General features: G+C 45.5%; 1 protein-coding gene across 1 annotated transcript; it reads right to left on the minus strand.

The window, feature by feature from the left end:
• Positions 1–4,309: 4,309 nt before the first annotated feature.
• Positions 4,310–18,061, minus strand: LOC100486032 (motor neuron and pancreas homeobox protein 1-like). Its single transcript, XM_002933960.5, has 3 exons — positions 17,125–18,061; positions 7,402–7,562; positions 4,310–6,958 (listed from the first exon to the last, which is right to left on the minus strand). The coding sequence occupies exons 1-3, from the start codon at positions 17,462–17,464 to the stop codon at positions 6,692–6,694; spliced, it is 768 nt and encodes a 255-aa protein (XP_002934006.1). The 5' UTR covers positions 17,465–18,061; the 3' UTR covers positions 4,310–6,691.
• Between the last annotated feature and the right edge of the window lie 1,651 nt (positions 18,062–19,712).

A 19,712-nucleotide genomic window follows, 5' to 3' on the forward strand; every position in this document is an offset into this window, starting at 1 on the left:
ATGACTTGCTTCATAGGGGTGTGACCCAGGTCAGAGCATCATTCTACCCCCTCCATCTACCCCACCTAATAGATTAGTTCTTTGGCTTCCGCCCAAGGCTTGCCCTTAAGGCCCCCATACACGGGCCAATAGAAGCTGCCGATATCGGCCCCTTGGACTGACTCGGCAGCTTATCGGCCAGTGTAGGGGCAGAAACGATCGGACTGGCTGACCAATATCTGGCCTGAAATTGGCCAGATATCAGTCGGCCAGGATAGAAAATCCCGTCGGATCGGGGACCGCATCGGCTCGTTGATGCGGTCCCCAAACCGACTGCCCCATTGCCGCTTGCAGAATTCAATCGTTTGGCCCCAGGGCCAACATGCCTCCACGATATCGCCACCCGTAGGTGGGGATATTGGGTGAAGATCCGCTCGCTTGGCGACATCGCAGTCACACAGTCATAGTCATAGGCTCTTCCATAGATTCCAGGCTCAGTCTTGCACTGCTGAAAGCAGAGAAGTAGACTTTAGAGTTGGGCGTTTTCTGCTTCTCTCTGCAAATGGCTGCAAGGCCCCCACATTGCATTATTCCCGACTGATGGATCAGAGACCCTTCATTCCTTCTGTCTGAGGTACTCAGGGAATTACATTTTAAATCCCTTTTAAATATATATTGCTAAGTTAGGTTGAAAAAAGACATACATCCATCACGTTCAACCATAATGCCTATATATAACCTGCCTAACTGCTAGTTGATCCAGAGGAAGGCAAAAACCCCATCTGAAGCCTCTCTAATTTGCCGCAGAGGGGAAAAAATTCCTTCCTGACTCCAAGATGGCAATCGGACCAGTCCCTGGGGCAACTTGTCCTAAGTACAGGGTATCTCCCCTACCCCTGTATTCCCTCACTTGTACTGAGAGCTATCCCCCCTACCCCTGTATTCCCTCACTTGTACTGAGAGCTATCCCCCCTACCCCTGTATTCCCTCACTTGTACTGAGAGCTATCTCCCATACCCCTGTATTCCCTCACTTGTACTGAGAGCTATCTCCCCTACCCCTGTATTCCCTCACTTGTACTGAGAGCTATCTCCCCTACCCCTGTATTCCCTCACTTGTACTGAGAGCTATCTCCCATACCCCTGTATTCCCTCACTTGTACTGAGAGCTATCTCCCATAACCCTGTATTCCCTCACTTGTACTGAGAGCTATCCCCCATACCCCTGTATTCCCTCACTTGTACTGAGAACTATCCCCCCTACTCCTGTATTCCCTCACTTGTACTGAGAGCTATCTCCCCTACCCCTGTATTCCCTCACTTGTACTGAGAACTATCCCCCCTACTCCTGTATTCCCTCACTTGTACTGAGAGCTATCCCCCCTACCCCTGTATTCCCTCACTTGTACTGAGAGCTATCTCCCCTACCCCTGTATTCCCTCACTTGTACTGAGAGCTATCTCCCATACCCCTGTATTCCCTCACTTGTACTGAGAGCTATCCCCCCTACCCCTGTATTCCCTCACTTGTACTGAGAGCTATCTCCCCTACCCCTGTATTCCCTCACTTGTACTGAGAGCTATCCCCCCTACCCCTGTATTCCCTCACTTGTACTGAGAGCTATCCCCCCTACCCCTGTATTCCCTCACTTGTACTGAGAGCTATCTCCCCTACCCCTGTATTCCCTCACTTGTACTGAGAGCTATCCCCCCTACCCCTGTATTCCCTCACTTGTACTGAGAGCTATCTCCCCTACCCCTGTATTCCCTCACTTGTACTGAGAGCTATCTCCCCTACCCCTGTATTCCCTCACTTGTACTGAGAGCTATCTCCCCTACCCCTGTATTCCCTCACTTGTACTGAGAGCTATCTCCCCTACCCCTGTATTCCCTCACTTGTACTGAGAGCTATCCCCCCTACCCCTGTATTCCCTCACTTGTACTGAGAGCTATCCCCCATACCCCTGTATTCCCTCACTTGTACTGAGAGCTATCTCCCCTACCCCTGTATTCCCTCACTTGTACTGAGAGCTATCCCCCCTACCCCTGTATTCCCTCACTTGTACTGAGAGCTATCTCCCCTACCCCTGTATTCCCTCACTTGTACTGAGAGCTATCTCCCCTACCCCTGTATTCCCTCACTTGTACTGAGAGCTATCCCCCATACCCCTGTATTCCCTCACTTGTACTGAGAGCTATCCCCCCTACCCCTGTATTCCCTCACTTGTACTGAGAGCTATCTCCCCTACCCCTGTATTCCCTCACTTGTACTGAGAGCTATCTCCCCTACCCCTGTATTCCCTCACTTGTACTGAGAGCTATCCCCCCTACCCCTGTATTCCCTCACTTGTACTGAGAGCTATCTCCCCTACCCCTGTATTCCCTCACTTGTACTGAGAGCTATCCCCCCTACCCCTGTATTCCCTCACTTGTACTGAGAGCTATCTCCCCTACCCCTGTATTCCCTTACTTGTACTGAGAGCTATCTCCCCTACCCCTGTATTCCCTCACTTGTACTGAGAGCTATCTCCCATACCCCTGTATTCCCTCACTTGTACTGAGAGCTATCTCCCATACCCCTGTATTCCCTCACTTGTACTGAGAGCTATCTCCCCTACCCCTGTATTCCCTCACTTGTACTGAGAGCTATCTCCCCTACCCCTGTATTCCCTCACTTGTACTGAGAGCTATCCCCCTACCCCTGTATTCCCTCACTTGTACTGAGAGCTATCCCCCATACCCCTGTATTCCCTCACTTGTACTGAGAGCTATCTCCCATACCCCTGTATTCCCTCACTTGTACTGAGAGCTATCTCCCCTATCCCTGTATTCCCTCACTTGTACTGAGAGCTATCTCCCCTACCCCTGTATTCCCTCACTTGTACTGAGAGCTATCCCCCCTACCCCTGTATTCCCTCACTTGTACTGAGAGCTATCCCCCATACCCCTGTATTCCCTCACTTGTACTGAGAGCTATCCCCCATACCCCTGTATTCCCTCACTTGTACTGAGAGCTATCTCCCCTACCCCTGTATTCCCTCACTTGTACTGAAAGCTATCTCCCATACCCCTGTATTCCCTCACTTGTACTGAGAGCTATCTCCCCTACCCCTGTATTCCCTCACTTGTACTGAGAGCTATCTCCCATACCCCTGTATTCCCTCACTTGTACTGAGAGCTATCCCCCATACCCCTGTATTCCCTCACTTGTACTGAGAGCTATCTCCCCTACCCCTGTATTCCCTCACTTGTACTGAGAGCTATCCCCCCTACCCCTGTATTCCCTCACTTGTACTGAGAGCTATCTCCCCTACCCCTGTATTCCCTCACTTGTACTGAGAGCTATCTCCCATACCCCTGTATTCCCTCACTTGTACTGAGAGCTATCCCCCATACCCCTGTATTCCCTCACTTGTACTAAGAGCTATCCCCCCTACCCCTGTATTCCCTCACTTGTACTGAGAGCTATCCCCCCTACCCATGTATTCCCTCACTTGTACTGAGAGCTATCTCCCATAACCCTGTATTCCCTCACTTGTACTGAGAGCTATCTCCCATACACCTGTATTCCCTCACTTGTACTGAGAGCTATCTCCCCTACCCCTGTATTCCCTCACTTGTACTGAGAGCTATCTCCCCTACCCCTGTATTCCCTCACTTGTACTGAGAGCTATCTCCCCTACCCCTGTATTCCCTCCCTCAGTCCTGGCCAAACAGCATAGCACAGCATAGCACAGCATAAAGCCACCTTATCATAAGCCAGATATCAGTTGGACATCATTTTGGCCGGTATGCTGCCAACTAGAGCCAATGTTGGCCCATATGTAAACAGCTTAACCTGCACTATTCATTTCTTTCTTTTACCTTTTTCTCTTTATTTCTCCAGAATTTCTTTCTACTCACTCTCTCCAATGGAATCACACACATGATATCTACATTATTTCTATTAGTTCTCCTGCCCAGGAGGTTCACCACAGATAGCTGAACTGTAAAGCACTTCTGTAGTTCTGCTTCTCATCTGGCCATAGCCATAACATTGGGGCACCATTTCCTCAGTGCTGAATACATTTTGCCTGCAGTCTCTGCTGATATTGACTTGTATATCGCTAGGTAAGCTGCTTGTCGATGAGGCCCCTTATAATGCATTTTGGGTAGTTTAGCTCCTCTTTCCCTAACTGCTCATTCTTTCCTCAGGGCACTAGTACCTGTTAGATTGTAAGCTCGTAGGGGCAGGAGCCTTGTTTTTCTTCTTTTTGGCACATAGCTTTCCCATTGCCTCCATGACAAATTCCATACACTCTGTGGCACCATATAAATAAACATATGCATACATTCATTATAAATACCATATTTATTATAATAAACTCTAATGCCTTTGCTTTTACGTATGTCCCATAATGCTCTTCCCAAACACAGCACTGCACAAAGCAAATGATGCAGACATAAAGAAAGATTAGATATCTCAGTACAGACAATGATGTATTCTGGCGAGGGGGCACATAACTTTCTCTCACTCGTGTATTTAGCCAAGTAGGCATGAGTCTGGACTTACTCTGTGTATTCCGGCAAGTGGGCAACTGAATTTTTATTCTTTTGCTCAGAGTTTTGCTTTACTTTCTCGGTTGGAGACCACAGCCATGAACCTTGAGAGCTTGCAGTCGACAGTGGAAATTCCGGCACAAACATAGGGTCCCTTTCAAAGCTTCTAGATGCATTATTTTCCCCCTGCCTAAGAGCTTGCACTAGACATATACCTGGCAGTCCGGACTTCGTAGATCCAGGCTGCTAATAAATTTCTATTAAATAATAGTTGACCTGGTTTAGCGTTCATACCCTTTAACCCTTCCCTTCTCCAGCTGGCGAAAGTCAGTGCATTCCGACGGGCAGGTGCATTTTATAAAGGGAAAGGAGGAAGAGTGTAAAGTCCCAGGGATAAGTGGGATTAATGAAGCTCTAATGAGATCAGTCTGTGTATACACAGTGAGTCATTCACCAAGGGTGCCATAAATCAGCCAGCAAAAGGCGAGCTCCAAAACTGGGCCCCGTGCCCGTATCCCCCCAAGAAGAGCCATAAATAATAAGCAGTTACTGCAAGGCTTGAGCAATAGCAATGGCAGCCCCACACTCTCTGCTGGAATTACAGCACTCCATCCATCACTTTAATGCTTGTACTTTGCAAATTAAAGCTGTCACTGCACACTGAGGTGCACAATTTAGATCCTTGGCGTCCATCTATCCTCCTTCTCCTCTGCTTGACACTCATCCTTCCAAGCTTTGTTTAAAGGGAAAATGTCTCTTATTCATAAAGAACAAAACCGTTTCAAATACTCCACAAGCTTACTGTGTGCCCATAACATGGCTTCGCTGTAAGCATGTGTGCATTATTGTATAGGGAATAATGTACCTTATTGTAAATTATAGATTAAAAGTAACTAACCACAGAGTTCAGCGGCCATATTAAAGTCATGGAAGTCCGCTATTTATGTCATACACAAGATTCATGTGACACGAGTGATGTCATTCAACACTGATGACATCACTGTAGCTCTTGCGTTTCAGGCTGATTTGATCTACAGGCCCTTGTGGTTATTCTCCTCCAAATTTGTCTCATAAATATTTCAATTTTCCAGGTACTTCAGGAATTAATTTGGTCAAATGCAGAATATAGTAGAATAAATGATTCAAGGAATATGCCAGGGATCCCAATATACTTATAGGAGCAAACGTACAGGGAAGGAATGTTCTGCACACAGTAAGCTACACCCAGGGCCAGGGATGAAAATGTGGGTCTGCAAGCACAACTGGGGCTTTAATTCAAGGGGGAATAAATATGTAATTAAGTGACGTCAAAATGTGACCCTCAACAGTTGTTTAACTACAAACCCCAGAAGCCCCAACAGTCTTGTAGTCCAGCTGTCCCTGGCAGTATCCACATCCATTAAGGAAATTAAATAAAAGATAAATACTACTAAAATAATATTTGCTCCCTTTATAGCAAACTTTCTAGTAGGGCACTGTGCTATATGGGAGTGACCCTGGTCCTGTAACCCATGACAACCGTTCAACAGTTGTTGCTTGCTGCTGGCAGTTATGGGTTAGTTGACAGGAGAAAATGCTGCCCACGTTGCTGTTTAACTGCTTGAGCAACATAGAACCCATTTTGGATTAGGCACAAAGTTGCCTTCAGAAACAAATCTGGCCCTCGGGGATAATAAAAAAAAAATATTGTACATTTGGGCCCCTTGATGTGTATTAAACAGTGCTAAATATCGGAAAAGCAGGGAGCCCTACTCTGACACATAGGGGCCCAGTATGTACAGGGAAGGCAGCATGATCCTAATGCAGTGGGCTGGATTTGGCACCATTGGGTTCATGACTTGCAGCCCTCCAGCTGTTCAGCACTACAGCCCACTGGAGGTATTCTGGCAGTTTCAGTGTTAGACAATGCAGTGCAATGTTCCTCCCCATTGTCCAAGTGCTGTATAAATATCTTATGGAATTGCCTGCAGGCAATAAAGTTCCTTTACCCCAGATTCAGGTTGATGGTCCCATATTTCTCCCCACCCAGTCCATAGCCCCATTTAGATAACTAATAGTTAAATACATATAAATTAAATAGGCAAGTTATGTCTCTGGTCCCAAACTGGGATGGTAAATAACGTCTGTGATAAATAAATAAAGTGGGCAGTGGAGTCCCAGTCCCACGTTCCATTCTCATGGAGAAGGCACCGTGGCGTTTTCCTCTTCCTCGGAGCACAGGAACTCTGGGCTGTAACTGAGCTGTGTGCCGTGCCTAAGCATGTCTGTGCCCCTGCCTTCCTGCTGAAAGTCTCCTTCCTCATCTTCCTCCTCTTCTTCATCCTCTTTGCTTAGTGTCTTTCCTCCTGCTCTTGGCCTGTCCCCCTGCTCTGATGGTCCCTGCTCCTTGGCTTTGCGACTTCTTTTCCATTTCATCCTGCGGTTCTGAAACCAGATCTTTACCTGGGAGAAGAAAAAGAGAATTTAAGGTAATTCCACTGGGAGGTATAAGTGAATAAGTAGTGGGTGACTGGAACAGCCTTCCAGGAGGAGTGATAAGAGTGTTGGTACCAACTTGCCCAAGTCAAGGTTAAGACTTTAGGGCAGTAGCTCATAGCAAAGGAACAGATATACAGAATAATATTTGTCAGCCATTCAGATATGTAAATAAGTGTTCACCCCAAATTTCATCCTAACTAGTCTTCAGATGGGAACCCACAATTACAGCTCTTTGCACCTCTATGGGAGCCAGTCCCACCCATCATTTGGGAACCACTGCTTTTGGGGGGTCAAGTCCCACTCCATCCCCCAAAAAGGCCTATGTATCTCCATCCTCTTTTGACTTATTATGAATATCAAGTAATCATAAGATGAAGATAATTTACTATAACGGTCTATGGACTTACCTGTGTCTCTGTCAGCATGAGAGATGTGGCCACCTCAAAGCGCTTGGGTCTCGAGAGGTACTTGTTGGCTTTAAACTGGTTCTCAAGCTCAAGGAGCTGCTGACTGGTAAAAGCTGTCCGGGGCCGACGGCATTTTCCCATTAGTCCAGGCTGGGCAGAGGCTGTAGGCAAAGGGGGACACTTATTCAGAAACTACCATATAATCTCTAACTGCTCGGAGCAAGGAATTCTGCCTAAACTCTTCTTGGCTGCTCTCTTTCCCCTGGTCAAATTGGTAGGTGGGGCTAAATGGGTTTTTTAAACATTGCATTGATCTGTCTGGAGCCCATTAATCATCTTCATAGAGCCAGAACTCTCTACAGCGACTACAGCTTTATCAATCTACTTTCTTTTACTGTACACAATTATATAGGAAGGGAACAATCCCTGCCCCTCTGCTTTACTAAGGAAGGAGAGCAGCCCAGGAACGAGACATGCAGGAATAACAGAGTCAGGGTTCTATAGGTGTGTATATAACAGCTTGATAAATAGGCAAAAATATTTATTTCAGTTCACAGCTAGCTACCGAATTCATGAAAATAAATAGGAATTTGTATTCATGCATACAATTAAAGATGAACATACAACTATAAGAATAAACATTATTATAACATAGATATTAAAATAGATTAAGCTCTAGTCCAGCTCACTCTCAGATATTTATTCCAATGTAAATATCAAACGATTTTAAAAACACACAGGCATTTAGAAAAGAAAGTAGAGTAGAAAGAAAGCATTCAGTCGGTATTAACTCTATATAAATAAGCCACACATCCGACCTACTCAGCAAATACCCACATGTACCTCAAACAAAACATTAAAGAACGGGCGGCCATTCATTGCTGCACAGTGGGCGCCACACAATGCTGGGCGCTAACTACAGAATATTCACACCTAATGATAATATTTGCACAAAGGAGAAAATGCCCCTTCCCAGGCAACTCTCTGCCCTGTCGCTCTCTGACCCGGCCCAGGCTGATCCTGATAAGACTGTATAAACAGTTATATAAACTGGGTGTCTATCTGTGTTTGTGGACAAATCATCCATCCTTGTGCGGCTGATAAGCACCACTTGTCTCTACTGATTAAGCTTTCGGTTAGCAGGTTTGGGGTTGGGTAAAGGTAGCCATACACGTTAAGATCCGCTCGCCTGGCGAGGTTGCCAAGCGAGCGAATCTTCTCCCTATATTCCCACCTATGGGTGGGCAATATTGGGTGAATTCAGGGCCAAACGATCGAATTAGAACGCCGGGAATAGGCACATCAACGAGCTGATGCGGCCCCAATTTTTAAATCTGCCCGATCGATATCTGGGCGATTTCAGGCCAGATATCGGTCGTGCAGGCCTGTCGTTTGTGCCCCTACACGGGCCGATAAGCTGCCTAAGGGACCAATATCAGCAGCTACAATCTGCCCGTGTATGGCCACCTCTACTGTGCGGCCCTTCTGCTTTGAAAAACAAAAAAATTCTGACCCAAACCTTTCAGAATCTGTGTGTCGTCACAGTGTCCAAGTGCAGCCAACTTTGGCTCAGATATTCCTAAAGTCATCAAAAATATAGGGTCTCATTTACAAAGTGTATGGCAGGGAGCAAAGCACAAAAACGGGATGCAAACCACCATGTTTTTTGTGCCTTTGCACCATACCCTACACAGAATGCCAAGACCTGCACTCCTCCCCATGAATCTGGTGCTGCCAACGCTCTGTATTCATGGGGGGCAGGCAGGAGGATGCATGTAGATGCACAAGTTAGGGAGTACCGTGTTTATATTATATAGGCACCCGAGGGCCTCTACCTAGGACGGCAGCCTTAGAGGGGTGGCTCATGGGTGCCTACATAATCCATAAAGTTTAGAAAAATGAAAAAAACAAAAACCCTCACCAGACCTACCAATGGAAATCCAGGGTAGAGCTGGAAGGTAAGGAGGTCCAGTTTATTTCCCCGATGACGTCACCAGAAATGGAAGTGACACCGGACCTAAATACTTCCCTGGTACCAGCGGGCACAGGGTGTCTGGCTTATGGCAGGCAATAAGGACAGGGCTACCTAAAGCTGGCCATACATTGAAAGATCTTTCTTTGATATGCCCACCTTAAAGGGACCACAACAACGGGCATACAGCCCATGGGGGGGTCGACTACATCAACGAGCCGATGTGGCTATTGCCCCAATTAGATTTTTTAACCTGTCCGATCAACATGTACCCGATTTTCAGCCAGAGATGGGCTGGGTAGACCTGTTGGAGTGCCACATACACAGGCAGATAAAGTGGACTGAAGGAGGTGAATGGGCAGCTAAAATCTGCCCATTTATGGCCACTTTCTCACACAGTCCCAGAGTCCCTTCCCTACGACAGGTGGTAAAAACAAATATTGTGCCCGCCAGTGCCTAGCTGTGCGCCTTGCAGCAGATTTTGAATCCATTCTAGCCTATAGAGTTGCACAGTGTGGGTCCAATGGTCCCATCTGAGGATATGACTTGGAAACAGGGTTATGGCACACCCACAAGGGGGTTTCTGGGAACATTTCCACTGAAAAGTAAGGTTCTCCCCTTGCTTTATGCTGGAGTAGGATAACTTACTATGCACTTGAGTGGGAAGCAACCAATATACTTGCCATCGAGCAGGTAGCAAGGATTTGATTGGCTGTAATGTATTATGGCTGACAAAAAAAGTCTCCAGTATTTCTCATTAATCTGTTTATTTGCAAGTCGTCATAATGTCAAAACCTACTTTATGGCCAGCAGAAGGTAATATGCCCTTGATTTGCTCACTGGAAAACCAAACACTCTTATCTTGTGTCCACACAATGTACAGAATTAATATCTGCATTAATAACCCGGGGCTAATTCCACCCAGCCCTGAGCATAACGGGCAGTAAAGTACTGAGCGGCAGTCAGTCTGTGGCCCTTTGTTTGGAGAGGGTTGTAATGATTAAACCGGCCGGGGCAGCACAGTATATTGAGCCACTGAATAAAAGAAAGAGCACGGTGATTTGTTAAACACCCTCATGTCCTTCAACAAAAGCTCCATTATTAATAATTAAAAACAAATAGACGTATAAATTTGTTCACGTATTCACCCATTCTGATTGACGTCTCATTGTCACTGCCTCTTAATTAAAGCAATACTCGTCAATCTGAAGCGTTCTAGGTTCTAGAGCTATCTCATTATTACAAATTATACCAATAGAACTTAGCACCTATGGAAGTAAATCAGCCTCAGCATTTGGGAACCTCTCAAAGGAACATAAATGTAAAATTTAGTGGTGAGTACAGCTTTCCCTTTTTTGCTATTATTTACTGATGGGGCAAAGGGTGAAACACATCAGTCTTCTGGCAGAAGGACTGGAGCACAATGATCTGCATTTCCTCCATGAATACAGGGTTGCCAGTGTTTGGCAGCACAGTATCCATGAGGCCCAGGCAGGGGGGGCACATAAACTTCCCCTAACGTGCACGTCATTTAGATGCTCAAGTCAGGGAGTGCCGGCAGGACCAGGGTGCAAATGGGCCCTGTACTTATGGTAAGGAAAGGGTTCCTTGTACCTGCTGCAGCCATGGCACAAGGTGTAGACCCCTGTAAGAAGCGCTTCTTGAATGATTATGCAACCATTATTGAATGGGGTGCAATTTTGTGGCCTGGGTCATCGTAAATGAGCCCCAATGAGTAGGTCATATTTATTGTATTTTTTTCTGGGTGGGACGGGCACAGGTTCCTTCTGGTAGCCCAAGCTGTTTGGCTCCAGATGGCTATAGTCACCAGCCAAGCAGACAATGAGCAGATGGTTATGGGCTCACCATTTACCTGCAATTCACTTTATAAATGCAAATGTTTTGTAGGGCTGTCCTGCCACCAGGCTCTGAGAAATGTTAGTAGCAGCTAGAAGCAATTCTCAGTATTGTCTATGGCAGGGTATGTATGTTCTGGAGTTTAGTAGCCGTGAAAAAGTAGCTGCTACTAGTAGCTCAGTGTGTCTTCACCCTAAAGTTCCAGTAACAAGGGTTCCTTGATAGCATAGGGTCTCAGAGCAGAAAGGCTTACGGTAATGGACAACATGAAATCAACTGTTTATAATTAAATCTGAACCAGATAGTGAGTTTACTTCTTATTGTTAAAGAGTGCTGGGTCATATCTAACATGTATATATATAGTATATGAAGCTGCCATATATCTTTCCTTAGCTGAAGAAATCTCCATCACCTTCAATGCAGCCTTTAGTATAATGTAGAGAGTAATATTCTAAGATTATTTGCAGTTGGCCTTCATTTTTTTTATTATTTGTAGTTTTTTTAATGATTTCAGTTTTTGTTCAGCAGCTCTCCTGCTTTGAGTTTCAGTAGCTATTTGGTCGCTAGGGTCCAATTTACCTTAGCAACCAGGGTGTGGTTTGAATGAAAGATTGATATATAAATAGGATATATAATAACAGTTAAACTGTAGCTTCACAGAGCAATAGTTTTTTGGCTGCCGGGGTCAGTGACCCCCATTTGAAAGCTGCAAAGAGGCAGAAGAAGAAGGCAAATAATTCAGAAACTATGAAATATACACAATGAAGATCAATTGAAAACTTGCTTAGAATTGGCCTTTTGTATAACATACTAAAGGATGGGTGTTGGGTGATGTTGCGCTACTAACCCACAGTATAAGAAGTGGAGCAGAGAGTGCAAGTTACCATTACATGCCCCCCAGATGCCCACAGGGCCCATTATAACTGGAGCGTGAGAGACAGGGTGCTTAGCAACATGTATTTTTATATTTTGCACCTCTCCCCCCCCCATGGGTGCCCTCACTATCCATGGGCCTAGCATGTGGGTTCCCCTGGCACAGTGTAGGTTGGATAATGATGAATGGGGCCCTGGCACCGTTGAGGGCAGGCTAGTGCCTATCCCAATAGATCCCAGATGAGCCCTTGGCACACAGTGAATATAAAAGCGCTAGGGGATTAGGTGTAAATGGCACAGCACTGGGAGTGTTGCACGCCCTTTGTACAAACTGCTAATGTAGGTCCCACACACACCCTGACCACTAATCCCTGACATGATGGGAACTGGCTAGTTAGTAACAGACACTTGGCTTTGTGGCACTGATCTAAGGGCCCTTCATTGGCTCTAATGAGCCATATAATCGGATCATCCCACTGGGAAGGTTTTACAAGTCTCTAATGCAGAGTTACTTGCCCTTTCAGGGGGGCAGTAAAGCAAACACAAATCTCTTGTTTTGCACCATTAAACAGGCCATTGTCTGCCTGCTGCCACACTCCGCCGGCCTCCCCAGGGGCCCCTTCTGGTTCCCAGGGATTCGCACTTAACCCATTCACTGCTGGACTGGAATGTCAAAGGTTACTGGCCTCACAATGTTACTGAAGATTGAAGCTGGCAATACATGGGCCAATATAAGCTAATGAGCCCCTCCATGTGGCTTGTTGACCCATGTATGAGGCTGTTGGACAAGACCTGTTGAGGCATTTCCTTCTAGACGGGTCTGCATAGGTATTTAGCAGGGGCCCCAGGCCAACAATCAGATCAGCCTGATTTGGCCCATGGGCTTGTTGGGCTTGTTGGGCTTGTTGGGCAAACTGGCAAGCTTACCAAGTGAACATATGCCCAGCTAAAAAGGAATCCCCCACAGATATGGTTGGGCATAACCATCTGGAAATGTATGGTCCTATCAGAGCACAGTTGTCCTGTCCAGTCTAAAAACTTGATTGGCCCATCTATAGTATAAACTATGTACTGTGACTCTGTGACTCTAAAACAGACTACCAGTCCCATAAATACTCATTATTCTTAATACACACAAGAATGAGACCCAGGGTCTCAAGGGTCCCAAGGATATGTCCCTAAATCTATCTATTCTAAATCCTGCACCCACAAAAAGCAAGCTGGGGGGAAAGACTTATTCATATAATAATTAAATTGGCCAATGAATCTATCTAGTGCAGAGGAATGTGACTGTGCTGTCATCAATATAGCACTCTCTGATTGGCTGCTTGTTTGGAAATGCAAGCAGCTAATCCTTTGACTACAGTTGAGCAGCCAATCATGGGTAAACTTCTATCCTTGTGCAAAAATGGCTTCTTTCTTTCTAGGGGTGAATGGGTTAAATGCTTGGGGGGGCAGGACACCTCGGTTATTTAGTGTTACTGCAGTGCAATAAGGAATACAAAAGGGGAGTTTACAGCGTGTCATGTGGAGCACAAAGACGGCACTTACCGCAAGATTTATGGCGACTGGACCCATTCACTTTTAATTTATTGAATTGTCCTTGAGGAAGAAACTAAATAAATAACAATGTGGCCCTTGCTGTACTTTTGTCAGCTCTTCAGGTTAGGGTAGCGGCAGCTCGGGCCTACTGCTTCCCCACCCCCTATCCATATGCCAGAAAGCAATGTTACTTTACTTGGGAGCAGACCCTGGGACTGCTGGGGGGCCTGGGAAGTATAGGGGGATCAATGAGGGCCCCTTTATTGATTCTACTGTTGGCATTAAACTGGCGCTTCCCCTACCAGCATTATAACGTGCAGTATAGTATATGGGGGGATACTTGTATAGTGCAGCAGGGGTCTGTTGGCAGGCTGGGGGCTTGTGAAAATAAGGGGAGAATTTTCTTTTCTATATAGAACCTATGTGCTGCCCCCCTGAAACTGAACAGGCCTGATATCCATTAGGCAGAGGTCCATACAGTGAACGTGACCCTGACCGTTATAGAGGGTGGATATTACAGGGGGTTGCCCATAATTACAGCAGATTTATCCTGATTTTATAATTTGCTTCACACAATCTGGCCTGAGTCACTTGGCCATAAGGGAACAACCCTAAGCCTATCCAAACACAAGCAGCCTGGGATCCCTTGCAGGGAGTTGCACTATAAAGTTATTCAGCAAATATCAAGCCCGCTTGGTCAACAATATGCAAAAAAAAGATCCCCAATATAAAAGGAAGGTTAATCTTTAAATGATTGTATTTTGTACTGTGCCACTGTGACAGAATGCTCTGTTATACAGATAGCTAGAATCTCAGCCATAAAGCAGGGCAGGACTGCTGCTTACAATGGGGGGGATCAGATAGGATCTGTGCCACTGTGACAGAATGCTCTGTTATACAGATAGCTAGAATCTCAGCCATAAAGCAGGGCAGGACTGCTGCTTACAATGGGGGGATCAGATAGGATCTGTGCCACTGTGACAGAATGCTCTGTTATACAGATAGCTAGAATCTCAGCCATAAAGCAGGGCAGGACTGCTGCTTACAATGGGGAGATCAGATAGGATCTGTGCCACTGTGACAGAATGCTCTGTTATACAGATAGCTAGAATCTCAGCCATAAAGCAGGGCAGGACTGCTGCTTACAATGGGGGGATCAGATAGGATCTGTGCCACTGTGACAGAATGCTCTGTTATACAGATAGCTAGAATCTCAGCCATAAAGCAGGGCAGGACTGCTGCTTACAATGGGGGGGGATCAGATAGGATCTGTGCCACTGTGACAGAATGCTCTGTTATACAGATAGCTAGAATCTCAGCCATAAAGCAGGGCAGGACTGCTGCTTACAATGGGGGGGATCAGATAGGATCTGTGCCACTGTGACAGAATGCTCTGTTATACAGATAGCTAGAATCTCAGCCATAAAGCAGGGCAGGACTGCTGCTTACAATGGGGGGATCAGATAGGATCTGTGCCACTGTGACAGAATGCTCTGTTATACAGATAGCTAGAATCTCAGCCATAAAGCAGGGCAGGACTGCTGCTTACAATGGGGGGATCAGATAGGATCTGTGCCACTGTGACAGAATGCTCTGTTATACAGATAGCTAGAATCTCAGCCATAAAGCAGGGCAGGACTGCTGCTTACAATGGGGGGATCAGATAGGATCTGTGCCACTGTGACAGAATGCTCTGTTATACAGATAGCTAGAATCTCAGCCATAAAGCAGGGCAGGACTGCTGCTTACAATGGGGGGGGATCAGATAGGATCTGTGCCACTGTGACAGAATGCTCTGTTATACAGATAGCTAGAATCTCAGCCATAAAGCAGGGCAGGACTGCTGCTTTAATGACTATTACTTATTTGCACTTTGCTACTGTCCTATTGTTACCAGCTGGAGAGTCTCGGGTTGGGCACGTCAGAGTAGGGGAGGCAATAAAGTAGCTACGCACCCAGTTATCTGTTATGTTGTATAATTAGTCAGGGACATAGAGATATAATTCTCAACATTATTTGACTATTTTCATTTATAAAAATGGTTGGCATTGCAGTTCAACAAGAGCTGAAGAGCTGCAGGATGAGCCATTCAATAAAAAAAAAGGTCCAGCGCTACAGGGGGCAGGTCCCATTTCCAGGGTTGGTGTCTCTTTAACTCCCTGCCCATTTATATCCCTTTCCCTTATCTACACTGCACCTGTCATTAGGTTTTTCCTGCCCTTATCAGAGGCAAGGTCCCTGTACTGAGTGTCAGCGCTGCCCTACTCTGGGAATCTGCCCCTGAGCTGCCAGTCAGCAGACAAAACCAGAATGTTAACTGGAAACCCGTGCCTACTGGGCGCTAGAGTTATTGGTGAACCCCTTGACTCTAGTGATCAGCGAATCTGTTCCATTTCGCTTCGCCAAAAAATTTGCGAATCTTTCAAAAGATCCGCGAAACGGTGAAAAATTTGCGAAGCGGCGAAAATGTCGTGCGGCAAAAAAATTGTCGCCCTTGGCTATTATTTTGTCGCACAGCTATTATTTTGTCGCACAGCTATTATTTTGTCGCACAGCTATTATTACGTCGCCCGCGGATATTATTACGTCGCCCGCGGCTATTATTACATCACCCGCGGCTATTATTTTGTCGCCCACGGCTATTCTTTTGATGCCCGTGACTATTCTTTTTTGAGGCCGGCGACAATTTTTTGACGTGTGGCGAATTTTTCCGCTGCAAATTTTTTCATCCGTTTCGCGAAACAATCCGCCAATGGCGAAACGCAGAAATTTGCCGTGAATCCATGCCTGGCAAAACATTTCACCCATCACTACTTGACTCCATGTTCAGACCCAACCAAGAATTATAGTTCAGCAACAGCCTTAGAACCACCAGTTGAGCATTGCTGTTTTAGAAGCCCATTGTGCCTTTTTGGCTAATGCCAATAGGGCAATAAAATTAGAACCCAGACTTTGTTTTTAAATTGGCATTAAAATTGATATTATATGTAACAGGTTCCCAAAATGTGAGGCTTCCCAACATGGGGATCCCTAAGAAGTGGGTGGGGGGCAGACTAAAGGCCAATTTGGGTTGAGTATTGGATTAACTGGGTCTATAGCCAAACTCTGTTCTGGGCTCATATCTGCTTGGGCCCCCATTGTTGGGTCTGTGTCAGTATTTCCATATCTCTGTGGCCTTGGGATGAGCTAAGGGGGCCCAAGCAAACATGAACCCTAAAGACAGTTTGACTTGGCTCAGTTTCTCCTAGAAGCACCCTAATTTAGCCACAGGTACACTGGGTCACTATTGGGGTACACATGAGGTCCATGTAAGAAAACATTATTTTTGGAAAAACTCCATATACAGTATTTGGCAAGGGTGCTTACCCCTTTCAAGGGAACTCAGAGCCCCCTCCTACCTGCACCCCACCCCAACTTTAGAGGTGCCCAACCTGCGGCCCTCCAGCTACTGCTGACCCTAAAATACCCCCGGTACTTACCGTGCAGGTCCGGTCCCCGGTGCAGAAGGAGCCCAGCCCTCAGCCAGTGTTCCAGGGGCAGAGAAGCCTTGATGTGCTCATGTCCCGACGCAGGGGGTGCGGAGAAGCTGGAGTAGGGGTAGTTTGGATGAGTAGCCCCCAGGGAAGGCAAATGGTATATAGGAGCAGTAGGGTAGAGCCCTGGCAGGGGCAGGAAGCCAGCCTTGGGGAACAGCTGGGAGACAGACACCGGCTGGGACAGAAGCTGCTCCCTGCATTCCTGGGGCAACAAGCGGGGCCGCTCTTCTGCCAGTAGGGCATCTATCCTGAACTTCTGGGAGTTCTCCATGGTCTTCTGCATTGGTCCCGTCTGTCTGTCAAATGGGGGTATAGACAGGGACTGATGGGGCTCCTCCAGCTATCTGTAGGTACTGATGGGGCTCCTCCAGCTATCTGCAGGTACAGATGGGGGTCCTCCAGCTATCTGCAGGTACAGATGGGGGCTCCTCCAGCTATCTGCAGGTACTGATGGGGCTCCTCCAGCTATCTGCAGGTACAGATGGGGGTCCTCCAGTTATCTGCAAGGATGGAATTAGCGGCAGGTTTTCAGGAGAAGGTCCTACTCAGGTAGGTAGGTGGTGGGCTGGTTGGCAGTTTGATGGTTTGAGTGTATGGGATAGAGACTGGTTACTACCTGCTCAGCGCCAGGGGTAGGTGCCGGGTACTTACTGCTCACTGGGGACTAAAGCAGCCGGTGTGGGGCTTATTAGCATCGTGTCAGAATCTTCTCTTCCAGAACTTCTCTCTCCCCCGGTATGTGGGTTTCTGTTTGGCTCCTGGGGGTATTTACTCCTGCACAAGTTACCTCATCTGCCCCAGCCAAGTGCTGCCTGTTACTGTATCAGAACTAAACTTGTCATCTCTTTTCTCCCCAACCCTCCCCTGTCTGTTCCTCTCTCTTTACTTGCCCTTTCCCCCTCCCTGCAGGTTCCTCCCTCCTATTGGCTACTTAATATCCCTGCACCTCCCCCCCTCCCTCTTTCCCAGGCTAGTGGCAATATTACACTTCACTAATTATCTAATTAGCCTCTGATTTCCAGCCTACCCCCCACCCCAGCCCCATTACTGACCATTACTCCCAACAGTTATTATTCGGCCATGGAATGGCAAATACTGCCCAACTAAATACTAAATACCAATACTAAATACCACTGCTGAGTTTTTTAAACAGATTAGGTTGATGATAAAGACAGAGAATTATATAGATAGATAGATAGATAGATAGATAGATAGATAGATAGATAGATAGATGATAGAGAGAAGTAAAGGGACAGGTATGGGTACTGACAGATAAAACGAAATATATATGATAGACAGACAGGCAGTGATATATAGGTAACTTAGGTAATATATCCAAATAGATAGTCACAGAGCAATACATAGGAAAGATGCAAGGATGAATATTAATTGATAGATTATAGATGATGGAAATATGAATGTATAACTAAACTATAAATAATCTGCGTGTAGCAGTATAGAGATAAAAATAGATAAAATAGGCAAATAAAATTGCTATTTATATAATGATTCTGCAATGCATAGTTTCTATTGCATTTTTTTTTAATTAAATAACAGATAATGTATGATAGTATACCATCCGTAAATTAAAACCTATTCCCAAATTATAAATTCGTTCGTACGAATACATCTGCCGCTTCTCAAGATACAATTACTATTTTTCTGTTCGAATGAAACATTGTATATTTTGATTCCGTATCTTGGATACTTCTGTCGTCTTTGCTCTTACGAAACATTGTATTTAATCTGATTTACGGACAAGGGTTGTGTGAGTTTGAAAACTGAACTGGAAGCGCCTGAATTTGCGAACAATGTCTATATTTAGTATTTTATATTTGCACAAAAATGACTCAGAATCATTTTCATTACCTGATTTTTATCGAAATAGCCAGCACTAAATAATTTAATTGCCCGGATAGTTTTATTATTATAGTATGAACAATTTTATGTTCCGTCTATCAGTCCATTTTATTCCAGACGATCCCCTTGTCCTCTCTCAGGATCCAAATCCAAGGCTAAAACTCCAACATTGATACCTTAATCTCCCCTAGAGTATAATGAGAGTTAATTACAGCAGCATAGTGTTGTTGATTCAGTTTAAAGAGGTGTTTAATCTTTGATTGGATGAGCTGTTTTCTTTTAACGGGCAATAAAGAAACCGTTTTGCAATGTTACAAATAAGATAAGAAAACTTAATTATAAAAAGACAGGCTGTATAAACCCTTTTATCTGTTTATTGCTCAGTTCCCTAACTGTTGTTTAGATAATTACAAAGTCCCTTTGTTTCAGGTACAAGGAATGCTTGTACTGCCCCACAGCCAGTGAGATATATCTCTATTATCAATTTTAACCGACGAAATTTCCCTGGTATAAACATCTGCCAGATTTATACTCTAAACCATAAAGCAATTAAAAGGCAGTTAAGTAAAGGTTACAATTTCCCTGTGAAGACTTCGGGCAAAGCAGTCATATCATTTAAATAAACAAAAAAAAAATTTTGATTGGGGAATTATAATTAATAATCGATTTTT

This window comes from Xenopus tropicalis, chromosome 9 (assembly GCF_000004195.4).
Source record: "Xenopus tropicalis strain Nigerian chromosome 9, UCB_Xtro_10.0, whole genome shotgun sequence".
NCBI lineage: Eukaryota > Metazoa > Chordata > Amphibia > Anura > Pipidae > Xenopus > Xenopus tropicalis.